The 17,359-nt window shown below is 44.5% G+C and overlaps 1 protein-coding gene across 8 annotated transcripts in view; it reads right to left on the bottom strand.

The window, feature by feature from the left end:
* Positions 1-16,722, bottom strand: part of SEPTIN11 (septin 11) — a 146,604-nt gene extending 129,882 nt beyond the window's left edge. For 7 of the 8 annotated variants that reach the window (XR_012754399.1, XM_075352114.1, XM_075352121.1 and 4 more), the window contains exon 1: positions 16,567-16,721. Coding sequence is in view for 6 of the 8 variants with exons in the window: in XM_075352114.1 (XP_075208229.1) it covers positions 16,567-16,593 (27 nt within the window). In the remaining 2 variants the exon portion in view is untranslated. Of the gene's footprint in view, positions 1-16,566 lie in introns of all 8 variants that reach the window. The other variant, XR_012754400.1, reaches the window with a different exon arrangement.
* Positions 16,723-17,359: the final 637 nt, after the last annotated feature.

Genomic DNA, 17,359 nt, shown 5'->3' with positions numbered 1-17,359 from the left:
AGAGATAGTGACGGACTGACAGAGATTAGTGAATGACAGACATTGTGAGGCGCTTCAGAACGCAGCTTTTCAGCTGCACTCTGAAGCAGACCTTTTTTAAGCTGCGGTGCAGAGCGCACACCTGTGCACATAGCCTCAGACATCAAAATCGTATGAGGGATGTCACACGTTTCAATTGACTAGGTTCATACAACAAAACGTCCAATGTATGAGGAATAAATGACGTGTATGCGATCACCGTATTTTCGTTCAATCTTGATCGCATGTAGGTGTCACACGCAAATACGTCACGAACGATGCAGGATGTGCGTCACTTACAACTTGACCCCGACGACGAATTGAAAGATTTATTGAAGCGTGTAAAGTAGGCTTTAGGCCTGAAACACACTTCCGTTAAAAACACGCACGTGCCGCGAGACACGTATTTACCCTGCGTGTTGCGTGTGGTAAGTACGTGTCTCGGGTACGTCCGGTCCACGTGTGTTCGACGTGTGCTATCCGCGATAGCACACGTAGAACCGGTAATTTGCATACTCACGTAGTCCGCGCTACTGTCCGTGGTGCTGATCTTCGGTCTCCAGCCCTGCCGTCTCCCCGCTGCTGCTGCTGCCGGCCGCAGTGAAGTGAATATTAAATGAGCATAATGAGCGGCGGTCGGCAGAAAGTGGCAGCAGCGGCAGAGACAGGAGGGGGCTGGAGAAGGTGAGCAAACGTTTTGGGTTTTTTTCACTGACACGTGTGTTTTCTCCGGCGCGTGTCACATGGGACTGCATCCACACTACATCCGTGTGGTACGGGTGCGGGCCGTGTGACACCCGTGCTGCCGGAGAAAACGTGGACATGTCAGTGTGTAAAAAAACGCACACACGTACAAATGCACACAAACACACGTTCCGTGCGGTTTTACGTGTGTATGCATGCTACCATAGGGTAGCATTGGTGTACGTGTATCCGTGCCGACGGGACGACCAAACACGTACCGGCGGCACAGATGTGTGTCGGAGGCCTTACATGCAGTTGTGACCTCCAGCTTGCTCCATGAAACACTGGAGATGCTGGCAGGTCACAAACTGGAGAAGCCTAACCGGAGGGCACCAATAATAGATAAAGAGACCAGAGGGTGAGTATCACAATAGGAGCAGGAGACTTGGATTACAAGTACCACTCCAGCGGTAAAAAAAAGATGCTGGAGTGCTGCTTTAATAAACATAAAGGGTCAGGTAATATCCATGGTGAGTTTGAGATGTGAGTCTTTTGTGCTTGTATCTCAATTATGGTACTTACATACTGCTTTTTAAAAACATTGAAGGTTGTTACAATCTATGGTAACTAGCTTTTCCTTTCTCAGTCAAATGTGTATGTGTTTCAAGGGGCAAAATAGGCCAATAAAGCAATCCTTCACCTCACCTGATGAATGCTGCCACATACCTCAAATAGTCAGCTGATCCCCCTGAAAACGGTTGATATGGACAAAGTTCATCTAATATAAGGTTATTAACATTTACACTATGGCTGGACCTATTAATAGGCAAGTAATGTTTAGAGCCAGCAGCTTAGGCTTTTATTTTTTTTTAAAAAAGGTACCACCAAGTAGCCGTAGGGAAAAGTGTCCTGGCCACTGGTGTAATGAAAAAATATGGTAAATGCACCAAAGGGAGGTAATTTCTACATATCACGTGGCAGGGTAGCCCGCCCATGGCAGCAGGGGAGTTGAGCGGTCATTGTCTTATCAACAAAATGAACTAGAGGGCCCCATACACAATAGACAGCAATGGCACAAACCATGGAACAGCCGATCGTTCGCCTGGCAGCTTTCTGACTCCTCAAATCATAGGAGCGGTCGCTTTGCTGAGTGCTCCGGGTTTTCTAAGAGAGAATTATTTTGCCAAGAACAGGATAGGCAGTCTGAAATCAGATTTGCCGATTCCTTATCTCACCTGACATCACCTGTTTGGTGGCAGTCAGGAAGCCCTCTTATGCAGAAGATATTGGCGGAATCGTCTGATGTTAGGCTAATGTGTATGGAAGCCTTAACTTCAACATTTGTACACAATAGTTTTTTAACGTCTGTCAAAAAAACACTCCAGCTCATCAACTAAGAGGAATTTGCCACAAATATGAGAATTGCCGTCTTAAAGGGAAGTGTCAACAGAAAATAAGCCTTTGCTTCCTTTGCTTCCATCAGGATTTTGTGTTTTTCTAATTTGGCAATGTTATATATATATAATTTTACTCACTTATGTAGTTCTATTAATACCACAGCGCTTTACAGATGTGATCATGATCGCTATTTTTTTTTTTCCAAAAAAAAAGAACAACAATATAATCAGTAATTTTGCGATTTTCACACTGGCCACTGGGGCTTACTTAATAATAATAATAATAATAATTGTATTCATTTATAGAGTGCTACTAATTCCACAGCGCTTTACATACATTGGCAACACTGTCCCCATTGGGGCTCACAATCTAGAGTCTCTATCTGTATGTCTTTGGAGTGTGGGAGGAAACCGGAGGAAACCCATGCAAACACGGGGAGAACATACAAACTCCTTGCAGATGGTGTCCTTGGTGGGATTTGAACCCAGAACCCCAGCGCTGCAAGTATTCCTACCTCCAGGGCCGCCACTAGGAATTTCAGGGCCCCATACTGGCAAAATTATGGGGCCCCCATGAGACTCTGCCCAGGCTCTACCCCTGCTCCACCTCCACCCCGTAAACTTTCCACAGTCTGCCACTACTCTTGGAAAAACACACACATACACATACACATACACACATACATACATACATACATACATACATACATACATATATATATATATCACCCTCCCCAGCTCCCACGTCGCGCGGCATCCTCTCTGAGCCACGATGCATTTCAGCTGGATATGCGCCCTCGAACGCACATCCAGCTGAAGCAAGGCGGGGACCTGTCTTCGCCTCACAGAGCGAATACCTGTCTCCTCCGGTTGCCGCAAATTAGCCACGTGTATAGCGACAAAGCAGCACTGCCGGGCCCCTCTGCTGCGGCTGTGACTGGGGCCCGGTGAAGAGGGGGGAGGGCCCGGCTGGCCTGGGGCTTAATAAAACTAAGTAATTGTCCCTGGCTCAGCCGGGCCCCCCTCTTCACCGGGCCCAGTAGTAATGCCCTGATGGCGGCCCTGCCTACCACCAGAGGCTGGATTACAGTGCAGGTTATGCTGCTGATAACACAGGATCCATCATTTATGTTAGGTGATATTGCAGCATCCCCTCCCTTGACCATTGCACAGGCTCATCAGATATTTCAATACAAAAGGTAAGTTTAGCGCCACACTGTTGTGACTAAAGGTACCGTCACACTAAGCAACATCGCTAGCAACATCGCTGCTAATGAACAACTTTTGTGACGTTGCTAGCGATGTTGCTGTGTGTGACATCCAGCAACAACCTGGCCCCTGCTGTGAGGTCGCTGGTTGTTGCTGAATGTCCTGGGCCATTTTTTAATTGTTGCTGTCCCGCTGTGAAGCGCACATCGCTGTGTGTGACAGCGAGACAGCAACAACTAAATGTGCAGGCAGCAGGAGCCGGCTTCTGCGGACGCTGGTAACCACGTTAAACAGCGGGTAACCAAGAAGCCCTTACCTTGGTTACTCGATATTTACCTTCGTTACCAGCGTCCGCCGCTCTCAGCTGTCAGTGCCGGCTCCCTGCTCTCTGCACACGTAGCCAGAGTACACATCGGGTAATTAACCCGATGTGTACTGTGGCTAGGAGTGCAGGGAACAGGGAGCCGGCACTGGCAGTGTGAGAGCGGCGGACGCTGGTAACGAAGGTAAATATCAGGTAACTAAGGGAAGGGCTTCTTGGTTACCCGATGTTTACCGTGGTTACCAGCGTCTGCAGAAGCTGGCTCCCTGCTGCCTGCACACGTAGTGGAGCACACATCGGGTAATTAACCCGATGTGTATTGTGTCTAGGTGTGCAGGGAGCCAGAGCAAAGCGGTGTGCGCTGGTAACCAAGGTAAATATCGGGTTGGTAACCCGATATTTACCTTAGTTACCAAGTGCAGCATGCTTCCACGTGTAGCGACGCTCCAGCAATCCCTGCCAGGTCAGGTTGCTGGTGGGATCGCTGGAGCGTCGCTTAGTGTGACATCTCACCAGCGACCTCCTAGCAACTTACCAGCGATCCCTATTAGGTTGTATCGTTGTTGGGATCGCTGGTAAGTTGTTTAGTGTGACTGGGCCTTTGGTTTCTTTTGTCATTTACTGAAACAACAGGAGCCCCAATTCATCAAGATCGGTGTTCTTCTTCAAGAGGGGTGGAGTTGTAATCAGAGTAATCCCATTCATTAAGAAGAGTCAAGTGTGTCTTAAAAGTGGCATGCATCACAACTCACCACGAATTAGACAAGTGGGAATCACGACACCCCCATCCACCAAGGCTGACATGAAAACGCCAAAAGACGCAACATTTTTTGTTCAACTTCACATTAGGCAAAAAATTAGCAACTTTTCAAAGTGTTTTACCATAAACACTGATGATTTGGGGTCTTAAAAGTAAAAAAAAGCTCCATTCACCAGTTTGAAAATTGTTCTATATTATTTTTAATACAGATTGTGATATGCAAAAAAAATTGTAAAATTAAATTTAAATAATAGATCATTTTCTGATGATAGAATCCTTTCACCAAACCTAATCTGCAAAGAAACATGGATTTTTACACAGACAAAATATTTCAGGACATCTCAAGTATTAAATAAACCATGAACTGACAGTACCATCACATGGTTAAACATGGTCAAGAGGTCTGATTAACATGAATATCCACAAATATTTACATAAAAGATCAAGGTGATCACTGGGGAAAAGTAAGGATCTAAGAGGGAAACTGGAGAGGAATCAACTCATGTGGAAACTCCTATTCCCAGCCCTCATTTCTATTCATACATGTAAAGGTTTTTATCAGAATATCTTAACGTGATCCTCTAATTAGCATTTCTTTGAAATCTGATTTGACTAATTAGTGGGGAATTAACAACTAGAGCAATTAGGCTTTCTGGAGAAAAAAAACCTCTTAAAGTGAACCTGTCACCATGAATATGCTGCCCAGTCTGCACGCACCCTGTTATAGAGCAGGGGGAGTGGAGTAGATTGATATGTAGTTTTGTGACAAAAGGTTCGGAATATCCTGTATATTAACCATTTCATCCTCTATTTCTGGGGGTGGTCCTATCAGTGACTGACAACTATCTGTGTATACATATTTATACAAAAAAAGCTGTCAGTCATAGGACTGGCAACAGGACCTATAATCGCAGAAAGACCAGCAGTCTATATATTCTAATTATTAAAGGGGTTGTCCACTACTTGAACAACCCCTTCTCAACCCCTGTTTCCCCACAGTAAAATAATAACATATCTAACTCCGTTGCTGGTACTGCTATGGTGGCATCGGCACCGGCTCTCCAGAGGATCGCATGACTTTATTCTGTCACAGGATCCCTGAGACCAATCAGACGTAACTTCACTGTCTCCTCCTTTGGACATAACTAACATTTGGAGGAAGTGAGAGCTGCAGCTTCTCTCTCACTTCCTCTGTGTGTCTGATTTGTCCAAAGGACGGAACAGTGAAGTGGCTTCAGATTGGCTGCAGAGATCATATGACAGAACAAAGTCACGCAATCCTTGGGAGAGCAAGTGCTGACGTTTCTGGAACAGCACTAGAGGTGAGTATAGGTGTTATTAATTTACTGGGGGGAAGCAGTCATTGAGAAGCGGTTGTCCGAGTAGTGCACGACCCCTTTATAGCACAGGTTATACAGAATCTTTCCTCACAAAAATATATATGAATCTGCTCAGCTCCCCCTGCTGTATAACATGATGCCTGCATTTCAATGGTGACAGGTTCCCTTTAATGAAGAAACTGCAGAGCAATACACATTCATGGGGAAGTCAGATTTTAGAAGGGACCAAATGTGAGAACTAAGGTAATGAATTGCAAAATTAAACTCTATACAACTGATGTGTACTGTTGTAGATTTTCCACCAGCAGCATAAAACCGTATTGAAAAGTCCAAAGGAAGTTATCATTCTCTAGTTTACAGGAAGTACTGACACTTCAATGAGCAATACAAAGCCTCACATAGGAAAAAATACTTTGTTGCTTTTTGTAAGTAATCCACAAACATGTTCTAAACACCACTTTAGAAGAAAATGGCACATATACAGCTTGCTGCATTTTGAAAAATGACCAAAAAAACAGCAGTGTGAATGTGACCATAAAGTGCAAAATGTGTGAGAATTTCTTAAAGTGGGTGGCAATGTGTATATATGCAGCAAATACATATTCATAGGATTCTTTTTTCATCTTCTAACAGTACTGAAACTGGTGAATACCAGTAAACACGTGACCATGAAGCCTGTGAAGCCTGTGAGAACCGCACCGACATGCTTTTTTCAAATCAAGCATTTATGGCTTCTTGTTTTGGGAGTTAGCAGTGGTTTTACTGCAAATCTATTTTCCATTAAATCTTTATTTTAGCACTGATTTTGGATGCGTCCTAAGGCACCCATACATATTAGATTATGATTGGCCAAATACTCTGATTTCAGTGGGATTTGCAACCACCATAGATGTATGGAAGCTTGCCACCTCCTTTTGTTCTTCAGCCAGATAAGTCGCAGCCATAGAATTGTCAGTGGTCAACTTTGCTCTTCCCACAGAGAACACATGAATGGTTGGCCGAGGGTCGGGCAGTGGTGGATGCTAGCTAACTGCTTTAATTCCACCTTGGTTGCCCTAAAGGCCGCTTTACACACAGCAATATCGATATCGCTAGCAAGCGTACCCACCCCCGTCGGTTGTGTGTCACGGGCAAATCCTGCCCGTGGCGCACAACATCGCTAACACCTGTCACACGGACTTACCTGCATAGTGACGTTGCTGTAGCCGGCGAACCGCTTCCTTTCTAAGGGGGTGGTTCGTTCAGCGTCACAGCGACGTCACTAAGCGGCCGCCCAATAGAAGCGGACAAACATCCCGCCCACCTCCTTCCTTCCTCATTGCCGGCGGCCGCAGGTACAGTGATGTTCCTCGTTCCTGCGGTGTCACACATAGCGATGTTTGCTGCCGCAGGAACAATGAACAACCTGCGTCCTGCAGCAGCAACGATAATCGGGAAATGGACAGCGTGTCAACGATCAATGATAAGGTAAGTAAAATTGCTCGATAACGGTCGTTTGTGCGTTTCACACGCAACGACGTCGCTAACGAGGCGGGATGTGCGTCACAAATTCCGTGACCCCCAACGACATCGCATTGCATGTAAAGCGGCCTTAAGTGTCTTCAAGCCAATACTTTGACAGAATAAGTAACAACTTACAGCCATTATCCCTTTTTTAAGACATACTACATAAATAGCTTCTATTTGTAGAAGTCCTTGCCTTGCACTTGCTTCTAAATTCCTTTGTGGAGATTCCTTTCTAATTTTGATCGTTTGGTCCTAGGGAGACTGATAGCAATTCTTGAGACAAGTCGTGCCACCAAACACAATTGAGCGACTGGTTTGTGACTTGCTGTCATGTTAGGCTATGTTCACATTTCCGCTATTTTGTATGAGTCACAATCTGTCGCCCTGAAACAACGCAATCTGTTTGGCGTATTCTGTTTTTTCCCCATAGACTTGCATGAGCGGCGGATTGTGACTAATGACCCTGCGTTGCATCTGCCGTGCGGCACATCAGTCGTTTACTGACTGAGCGTCAAGTGGGAGGGACGCAGCATGTAACATTTTTTGTAGTGGCAAAAAACGCGATGTCTCTCTCTCTCTCGTCCCCGGGACATTCACCCTGTTTTTCTACTGAAATCATTTCACCACCGGAATCCGTAGCTTCTGAACAATCCATTGCATTTCTTGTCACTCATTCTACAACGCATCAGCCCATGCATCATGCAACACATGTGACTCATGCAAAACAATGGAAATGTGAACATAGCCTAACTATTTTCATTTTGTAATAAGACAACCGAACTGCAGACAGGTATTAGTGACAGGTTGCAGACAACGTATACTGAAGCCTAAAGGGGCAGAGTTGCATGTCACTTGTAACCAAAAATTGTGACTGTTGTATCACGGTAGATTGCAAATAGTCGTGGTCATGCTGTGCGACACCGCAATCTTCATGCCATGTGACAAAAGATGCCAAGTGGCCTTATCCTTCAAGGATACAATTTAAAAAGGAAATATTTTAAGATAAGTAGGAGTAATATTAGGACTGCCAGCAGAGACTTTTAGTATATCAATTTTATTTAAATATATTTGTGTGGGATTACTGTTAATGTATGCAAACGGGTAAAAGAAATAAAAAGAGAGTGCTCCCTTGTGTGGATCAGCTAATTAAAATGTATAAAATCACTAAACAATTGCAGTCACCAACTGTTGTGCTAGTCAGTCACAAAGCTGGGAAATCCCACGTGGGAAAGGGTCCCACCCCGAGCGTCGGAGTAGCTGATGGCTCTTCACCACTGCAAACCGCAGACCAGCAGGGCACAAACAGCAAAAAGTCTTCATCCGACCCAGTAACAGTCAAGGTTCCACACCACTATACACCGTCGTCTCACAGGGCACTGATCATCACCACAGATGAAAATGGTCCTCGTCCTACAATAAAACTCACTGACAGTTCCCCATCACTACGTACTATCGACCAGTGAGTCATAGGTCATCACCGCCGGTGGATAATTCCCAGTTCTGCTACAGCACTGATTACCCACTTCAGACCTCCAGGTTAGGAGCTGAATAGATGCATAGACATAGATAACTGCTGCGACACAGGAATTATTCCAACAATGTATAATTAGTTTTATTGGCACCATGCGTTTCGGGGTGGCCAGTCCCCTTCCTCAGGTGTACACATTCTAACACGTTAGTGCATGTTAGAATGGATGGACCTGAGGAAGCGGATGGACCGTCCCCAAAATGCATAATGCCAATAAAACTAAGAATACACAGTTGGAATAATTTCTATGTTGCGGCGCCTAGTACCCACCCTTCTATCTATACCTCTGCAATGTATGCAAACGGACACCCTTATTGCATTTATTTGCCTGTTAAAGAGAACCTGACAGCTGATACATGCTGCCCATTCTATGGACAGCATGAATGAGCCACACGCTGTATTATACCAGCCAGGTATGTTTGAATCGGAGAGGCTCCAGAGTTTCAGAGAAAAATATACTTTAATAGCTAGCTGGGGACCAAGCGGCACTGTAAACTGGTTGTACAGGTGGGTTCCTAGCGGATTCTCCCCACCCGCTGTCCTGACAGACCTTTTCCTATATGCGCAAGTAGCTAGAGACCTGTCACTATCAGCAAGTGGGGAGAAGCCGCCAGGGACCCGTATGCCGACTACACTACAACACGGCTCAGTTCCTTGCCAGCTATTAAAATATGTTTTTCTTTGAAACTCCGTTTCAGAGTCAGAAATGTCTGGCCGAAACAATACATCCAGTGACTGTTACATGCTGCACACAGATTGACCAGCATTAGTCAGCTGTTAGGTTCCCTTTAAACTGCATGGCCCCCTCATCATTCATCAAGATCGGCGATTTTCTTGACATCCTTGATGAGAAGGCATGCTGGAGTCAGCCGCTCCCAATTTATTAAGAAGCGAGTGGTGTGCATCTCTGTGCATCTCACCACAAATCTTACTAAGATTTCTGGAGTAAGGAATGCCACAGCTCATCCTGAATTAGACAAGCTTTGCAGTCACACCGTTGCTGCGCCCCCATCCCACCTATTTTGGTGGAGCTCGGAGATTCTGGTTTAACAGCCGAAAGTCGCCAAATTTTTACGCAACTGCAAGATGTGTCTTTTCAATGCAATATGTGCCAGAATTCTGGTTTGATGAATCCGAGACCTATAGGCATGATGGAGAAAATATCAACATAAAAAAAGTGTTATAAAAAATATAAAAATATACACACCACCATTTTGATATGAATACACAGAAAAGATCATAAGATGAAACATGTCAATGACTTTTGTTCTTCTTTTGAAAAAATACATTTCATACAAGTGAGAAAAAAACAAGACTGAATTACTGTATGAAATCCTCAAAGGCTAGACAACTACGGCATACATTCATCGTGCTTCATTTATCATTCTCAAAGGAAGGAAGAGCCCTTTGCTATGGGTGTGCCTGGTGACATCAGCAATGACATCCTGCAGAAACCCTATGTCCCACTTCCTGTCATTAAAATAGCAATTAATATAACCTATTCCTCGATATTTACACTACTATTACAAATGCTTGCCGAATGTAAATAAATTATTTGGTGAAAGCAATTATTTTGCTACCAAACTTGCAGTCTATTTTTAAAGGGTCTTGTTGAAACAAAAAAAGGCATGGAACCTGAATGTAGGCTTACATTGCCCAACATGCACCTTGCAGATAACCTTCAGAATGCAGACATACTGCAGCGCCAGGCCGGTAACGCCATCCCCATAACAGGTGATTCGTACTGTTCTGCCTTGCTGACAGTTTGCGGAGATCTGATATGTAAATTCAATTCTCGGCAGCATTAACTTATCAAGTTCTGTAATAGTTGAGTTTCCTAAAAGGTCCATAGGACTTGTCCAAAAAAGGTACAAGGAAGACATGTCACCAGGTCAAAATTGGCTAGTTTTGTTATTATTTTATTCCCTGCTTCCCTTGTATTATTTTTTTTGTTCTTAAATATGTCACATGGTTCCAGAGATATGAGCCATTATATTTAGTGCTAATTTTTATGCTCTCAACCAATGGGGCATGGCTGACAGGGTTCCCTGGGGGCGTGTTAGACTGCTCCGAATATTTACCTAGTGAGTAACAGTTCTTGGTAGTGACCATAAAATTTAGCAGAAAATAAAAAGGCCCACGTCTCTGGATCCGTATGGCAGAAAACAAAAACTGGAATACTTAAGGGAGCAGTGGGAATAAAATAAGAGTAAAATCTAATCACTTTTGGTGATAGGTCCGTTTTAAAAAGGTTTTCTACTTTTAAAAAGAGTGGATCACAAATGTCTGTTATGCAAAATAATAAAAGCGGCTCCTCTCAGCTGCTGCGGACACGTCAAAAGTAGAGTTAAGTCAGTATCGAAATGTTCATATTCAAAATACTTGTAATGAGTACTTTGTAATACTCGCATATGCATTCCGAATAGCCAGTACAATGCAAGTCAATGGGAAATGCAAGTCATTTTCTGCTGGACTCAAGCAGAAAATTACTCGCATTTTCCATCAGCAGACAATTACTCGCATATCCCAATCAGCAGAAAATTACTCGCATTTCCTATTGACTTGCATTGTACTCGCTATTCGGAACGAAGATGTACAAAGTACACGTTTACGAGTATCGCGAATACGAATATTTTCATACTCGGTCAACTCTAGTCAAAAGTTCACATCACTGCTCCAACTATGGTAGTCACTCTCTGATCCTATACAGTACCCTGCGTGACTAACTTTGTTTTTGGTGTTTATGTGCTTTCACATCATTGTTAGTTAGTTTGTAGCAGAGTACAAAACCCCAACCACTCCTCCACAAAGGAGCTTCTAATCACTAGGAAGTGCAGAGTTGCACTGTGTTTATTGCTGCCTGCTGATAGATCAGTGAAACAAAACTGCAAATAACACTCTATTGACGCACATGGCAAAAGATAATTATCTTCCATATGCATCAACAGAGCAACATTTGCAATTTCGCATCGCTAATCTGTCAGTAACAACAAACACAGTATAGCTTTACACTTCGTAGTAATTACAAGATCCGATGTAGAAGAGTGCAGGAGAGTTGAGCTCTGTAAGAAACCAGTTAACGATTATATAAAATCACAAAGCCGCCTACACTGATGTAGATGTCAGAAGAAAAAAGGTAGAAAAAATGAATCCAGTCTATGTCAAAGATGGAAGCAGGGCTTTGTTGGCAGGATCGACCTGGAGCAATGGAACTTCACAGGACGATTCCCATGAACACTGGAGCCCAGAGGGTCATCCTGTGATGTATGCAAAACTGGACAAATTTAAATATAAGTTATATACCCACAAATGAATAAATATATTTTGAAAATGAATATAAGACTACATTGTGATTTTGGGAATAACCCTTTAAAAGTAAAATGTATAATCTCTTTGCAGGACATATGTGTATGAAAATGTTGCATAAATGCAGTAGCTGGGAATATGTAGAGTATTAGAAACAAATTAGTCGAAATATCACCCCATATGACATATGATGCTGAACATTCCCACATTAAAGTGACAAGCAATTTCTCAAAGTGAAATTTACCAATAACAGCTGTGCATTATTAGAGTGTGGGAACCTGCCTCTGAGAGCGAGAGACGCCAGATAACCCTATATGTTGTTATTTCTACTCCTGTACAGACAAGTATCCACAACAGACAACCAATGTTCAATCAAATGAGGAGAAACAATCAGCAAATCCAAATATACTCAGTCACAATTCAAAAATGTAATAAAAACACAAGATATGCTGAAAAAGTGTTATCATTTGAGGGAAATTAATCCTCAAAGCCAATTTGTCTGCATATTCTGTGAAGTTGTTATAGTTAAAAGCTTCAAATAATCTGGTTTGAAACACCATAACCATAGGGAGACTCCATGAGACGGTGCTAACTTGAGCGTCATCTTAAGGCGGGGGGGGTTCCGATAGCCCTTAAAGGGGTATTCCATCTCCAAGACCTTATCCCAATATGTAGTAGGTGTAATATTAATAAAATTAATACATAATAATAATAAATAATAATAATAACTACCTCCAATTAGAAATGTAGTATAGTTCGCCTGATAAACTGTGTCTCTTACCTCATGTGTAGGGCATTGTGCTAGCTTAGGTGGCCATGATTACAAGCACAAATAGCTAACTTAAGCCTGCTTTACACCTTACGATCCAGCATACGATATCGTATGCGATCGTAACTGCCCCCATCATACATGCGGCACGTTCAATTTGTTGAATGTGCCGCACATACGAGTAATCCCCATCACACATACTTACCCGTCCATACGACTTCGATGTTGGCGACGAACGTCCACTTCCTGGAGTGGGAGGGACGTTTGGCGTCACAGCGACGTCACGCGGCAGCCGGCCAATAGAAGCGGAGGGGCGGAGATGAGCGGGACGTAAACATTCCGCCCACCTCCTTCCTTGTGCATTACCGGCCAGGAGCCGCAGGACGCAGGTAAGATCTGTTCATCGTTCCCGGGGTGTCATACACTGCAATGTGTGCTACCCCGGGTACGATGAACAATCTGATGTTCAATTCATGAGGAATGAACGACGTGCGTGCGATGAACGTTTTACCGTTCAATCGCACGTAGCTATTACACACTACAATGTACCTTACGATGCAGGATGTGCGTCACTTACGTCGTGACCCCGCCGACACATTGTGAGATACATTGCAGCGTGCAAAGCGGGCTTAACTCACTGTCACTATATGAGTGGTTGTAACCATGATCACCTAAGCTGCAATGCCCTGCACATGAGGTAAGAGACATGGTTATATCAGGAGAGCTATACTACATTTCTAATTGGAGGGATTTGCTGCTACTATTATTATTACTACAAATACTACATATTGGGATAGGATTTTGGAGATGGGAATAACCCTTTAAGGGTATGTGCGCACGTTGCTTTTTACCTGCTTTTTACCTGCTTTTTTGCTGCTTTTTCTTCTGCGCTGTTTAATGCCAAAATGGATGTGTTCTTCTATTCAAGCAAAGTCTATGGGAATTTGGGTTTCTTGTTCACACTATGTTGTTCAAAATGCTGCCTTTTTGTGGCAGAACTTTGGTCAAAAACTCAGCTTTGCAGTGCAAAACCCAAATGGCAAAAACAATTGACATGTTGCTTCTTTGAAAAGCTGAGTTTTTGACCAAAGTTCTGCCACAAAAAGGCAGCATTTTGAACAACATAGTGTGAACAAGAAACCCAAATTCCCATAGACTTTGCTTGAATAGAAGAACACATCCATTTTGGCATTAAACAGCGCAGAAGAAAAAGCAGCAAAAAAGCAGGTAAAAAGCAACGTGCGCACATACCCTAAGTGCAACTCTTCTATTTCTTGCGTGCAATGTTCTCTGTTATCAACTATTTTGGGTTGGCAATAGACTGACAGGGCTATTCTTCAGGGTGCTGACTGCCTGCATGCCCAGGAAAAAAGAATCTACTTTGGTCACAAAAAGCTCAGGTACATGTTAGGCTAACATTGGCAATGAATGCCGCTATCAGCCAACAGTCTTATATGCAAGGGGGCTTCAAGACTCTCTTAATAGGTAATTTCGGGGGAGAATAGGATCCGGCATGCAGCGCAGGCTGTCAATTAAAGTGTCGGGGTGTGCTTATAGGGAGTAGTGCTTTCATAGGTGACTGTAGTGTATTTGTGCTAACAGCCAGCGCTTCTGGTAGGAAATAAGTTCATTTTCTCCTGGTAGCCACAGTGGAGAAAATGAACAGGTCTGCCAGACGGCATTACAATGACATTTACCTGTTGATTAACCCAATATCTGCACGTAAATAGCGTTTGCTGAGGCAACAGGTTCCCTTTTAGTAAAATGATACTTCTACTCAAAGATACACTTTAAACATTAATATTTTAACATAAACAAAACAGTCCACCAAGTAAAGCACCCAGGATAATGTCTGCTGCTCGGTTTTGAGATTTTTCAGCCATGATCGTGTAACATTTCAAAATGAATAAGATTTCTCTGCTCTGAGTTGCAAACTGCCCTGCTCCTTTAAGAACTGGAGTGACAGCTAGAAAATCCTTCTTCACTCTGTAAAATTGAAGGAGAATTTTTTTCGCTCCTATTTCCACGCTCTGCCCACACAGCAAAGATAGCCAGACTGTATTCAGGGAGGAAATGATAACTGTTTGTCCAAGGGCTGGATGAGGGGGGAAGCTGAGCGGGATGGGGTGAGGCCTCTCCATCCGGCCATTGCAGCCAACAAAGAGATGCCTTCAGATCTTATATTGTAACCTCTAACACCTCCTCTGGCTGTAACATTAGAAGCATGCAAGCGGGAGAACACATGCCAAATCACAAGAGCCCCTTGTTGCCTTGGCTTATCATCTTACTGGGACTTCTGACAAACTCCAAAGCTTGGACCAGAAAAGAGGAGAAAGGACCGCACCCTTTTATTAGAAGAACATCTTCTTTAGGGAACTTTGAAAGGGGACAGGGACAATATTGGGACTGTTGCACATGGCCCTGCCTACTGCGGTCACTGATGTCTTCTATTTGTATCCATTGTGTAAATATTATTGTAAATAATAAACAAATATGTAAACATACTGCAGATATCACTGGAACAATACAAATATATCACGTTACTGTTGGCGGATTATAACGGGGTGAGAGGCGTCTCCCGTAGTCGGAGGGATTCTGAAAGCTAGGTCTTATGCTCATCCCCATGTGCAGGGATTCTGAGTGCTAGCTCTTGGGCTCAGCACCAAGTGGAGGAATTCTGAGTGCTAGCTCTTATGCTTATCACCATGTGGAGGAATTCTGAGTGCTAGCTCTTATGCTTATCACCATGTGGAGGAATTCTGAGTGCTAGCTCTTGGGCTCAGCACCATGTGGCGGAATTCTGAGTGCTAGCTCTTGGGCTCATCACTATGTGGAGGAATTCTGAGTGCTAGCTCTTGGGCTCAGCACCATGTGGAGGAATTCTGAGTGCTAGCTCTTATGCTCATCACTATGTGGAGGAATTCTGAGTGCTAGCTCTTGGGCTCAGCACCATGTGGAGGAATTCTGAGTGCTAGCTCTTATGCTCATCACTATGTGGAGGAATTCTGAGTGCTAGCTCTTGGGCTCAGCACCATGTGGAGGAATTCTGAGTGCTAGCTCTTGGGCTCATCACTATGTGGAGGGATTCTGAGTGCTAGCTCTTGGGCTCAACACCATGTGGAGGGATTCTGAGTGCTAGCTCTTTGGCTCAGCATCATGTGGGGGGATTCTGAGTGCTAGCTCTTGGGCTCAGCACCATGTGGGGGGATTCTGAGTGCTAGCTCTTGGGCTCAGCACCATGTGGAGGGATTCTGAGTGCTATCTCTTGGGCTCAGCACCATGTGGAGGGATTCTGAGTGCTAGCTCTTGGGCTCACATCACCAGGCTATTTTAGCAGTGCCTGGCACATTTTCCTAGCCCACGTAACCAAGGCTGATTTTTTTTTTCCCTTCATAGTAAAAGCCACATAGTGTGTATGTAAATCAAGCAGGATGTTGGCACCGCTTCATGGCTAAAAATACATGGTGTGCATAGGCACCTAGGAGAAAGGAGATGAGGGGTGTCAGCCCTGCCAGGCATGAAGCCCTTCTAACTGCCTCCTACGCCCACTGCTCATCCTCTGCAGGATGGAGGGGAAGGAGGAATCCACTAGACAGGATCGTGGAGGACAAAGGAGCCCTGGGATCAGCACTGGTCACTGATGGAGACACACGAGGGCTGAGAGAAGGAAAGCCTCAGTCACAATGCTACACAGAAAGAGATGCCATGCAAGTCAGTGCCAACTTACAGTCTGCCTGCCCACTGCCACGGCCATGCTGCTGTCCTGCGGGTGCTGGAGGAGGAGAATGAAGGAGGAAGGGAGAGAGCATGCGATCCTGCCAGATTCTGCACACAATCTCACTGCTGCTCATCCAGCGCTGGAGGAACATGGCCACCACAGGGGAGGAGGGTCCTCACAACTCGGGAGGGGGGAGGGGAGCCCGCACACAGGAAAATGCTGAGCGGCGGAGAGCAGCTAGCCGTGTACCTCAGCTGCGGGGCTGGAGGACTGGGCCGGGGTATGGAGGGGTTCCCGCCGCTCCTCAGTCCCTCACAGAGACCCACAAGTTTTCTATATCGTTGTCTTGTACGGCGCACCCCCCTCTCTGCACAATGGAGGGTCCTGTGCTTCTGAAGAATACTTGTGAGGGGATGTGTAGTGCAGTATAGTGTGTACAGTGTACTGAGGTAGTGTGTACAGTGTACTGAGGTAGTGTATATAGTGTACTGAGGTAGTGTATATAGTGTACTGAGGTAGTGTGTACAGTGTACTGAGGTAGCGTGTACAGTGTACTGAGGTAGCGTGTACAGTGTACTGAGGTAGCGTGTACAGTGTACTGAGGTAGCGTGTACAGTGTACTGAGGTAGCGTGTACAGTGTACTGAGGTAGCGTGTACAGTGTACTGAGGTAGCGTGTATTGTGTACTGAGGTAGCGTGTACAGTGCACTGAGGTAGTGTGTACAGTGTACTGAGGTAGCGTGTACAGTGTACTGAGGTAGTGTGTACAGTGTACTGAGGTAGTGTGTACAGTGTACTGAGG

Source organism: Anomaloglossus baeobatrachus, chromosome 1 (genome assembly GCF_048569485.1).
Source record: "Anomaloglossus baeobatrachus isolate aAnoBae1 chromosome 1, aAnoBae1.hap1, whole genome shotgun sequence".
Classification (NCBI taxonomy): Eukaryota; Metazoa; Chordata; class Amphibia; order Anura; family Aromobatidae; genus Anomaloglossus; species Anomaloglossus baeobatrachus.
Note: the sequence above shows the minus strand (reverse complement) of the source record. Positions and strands in the feature narration are given on the sequence as shown.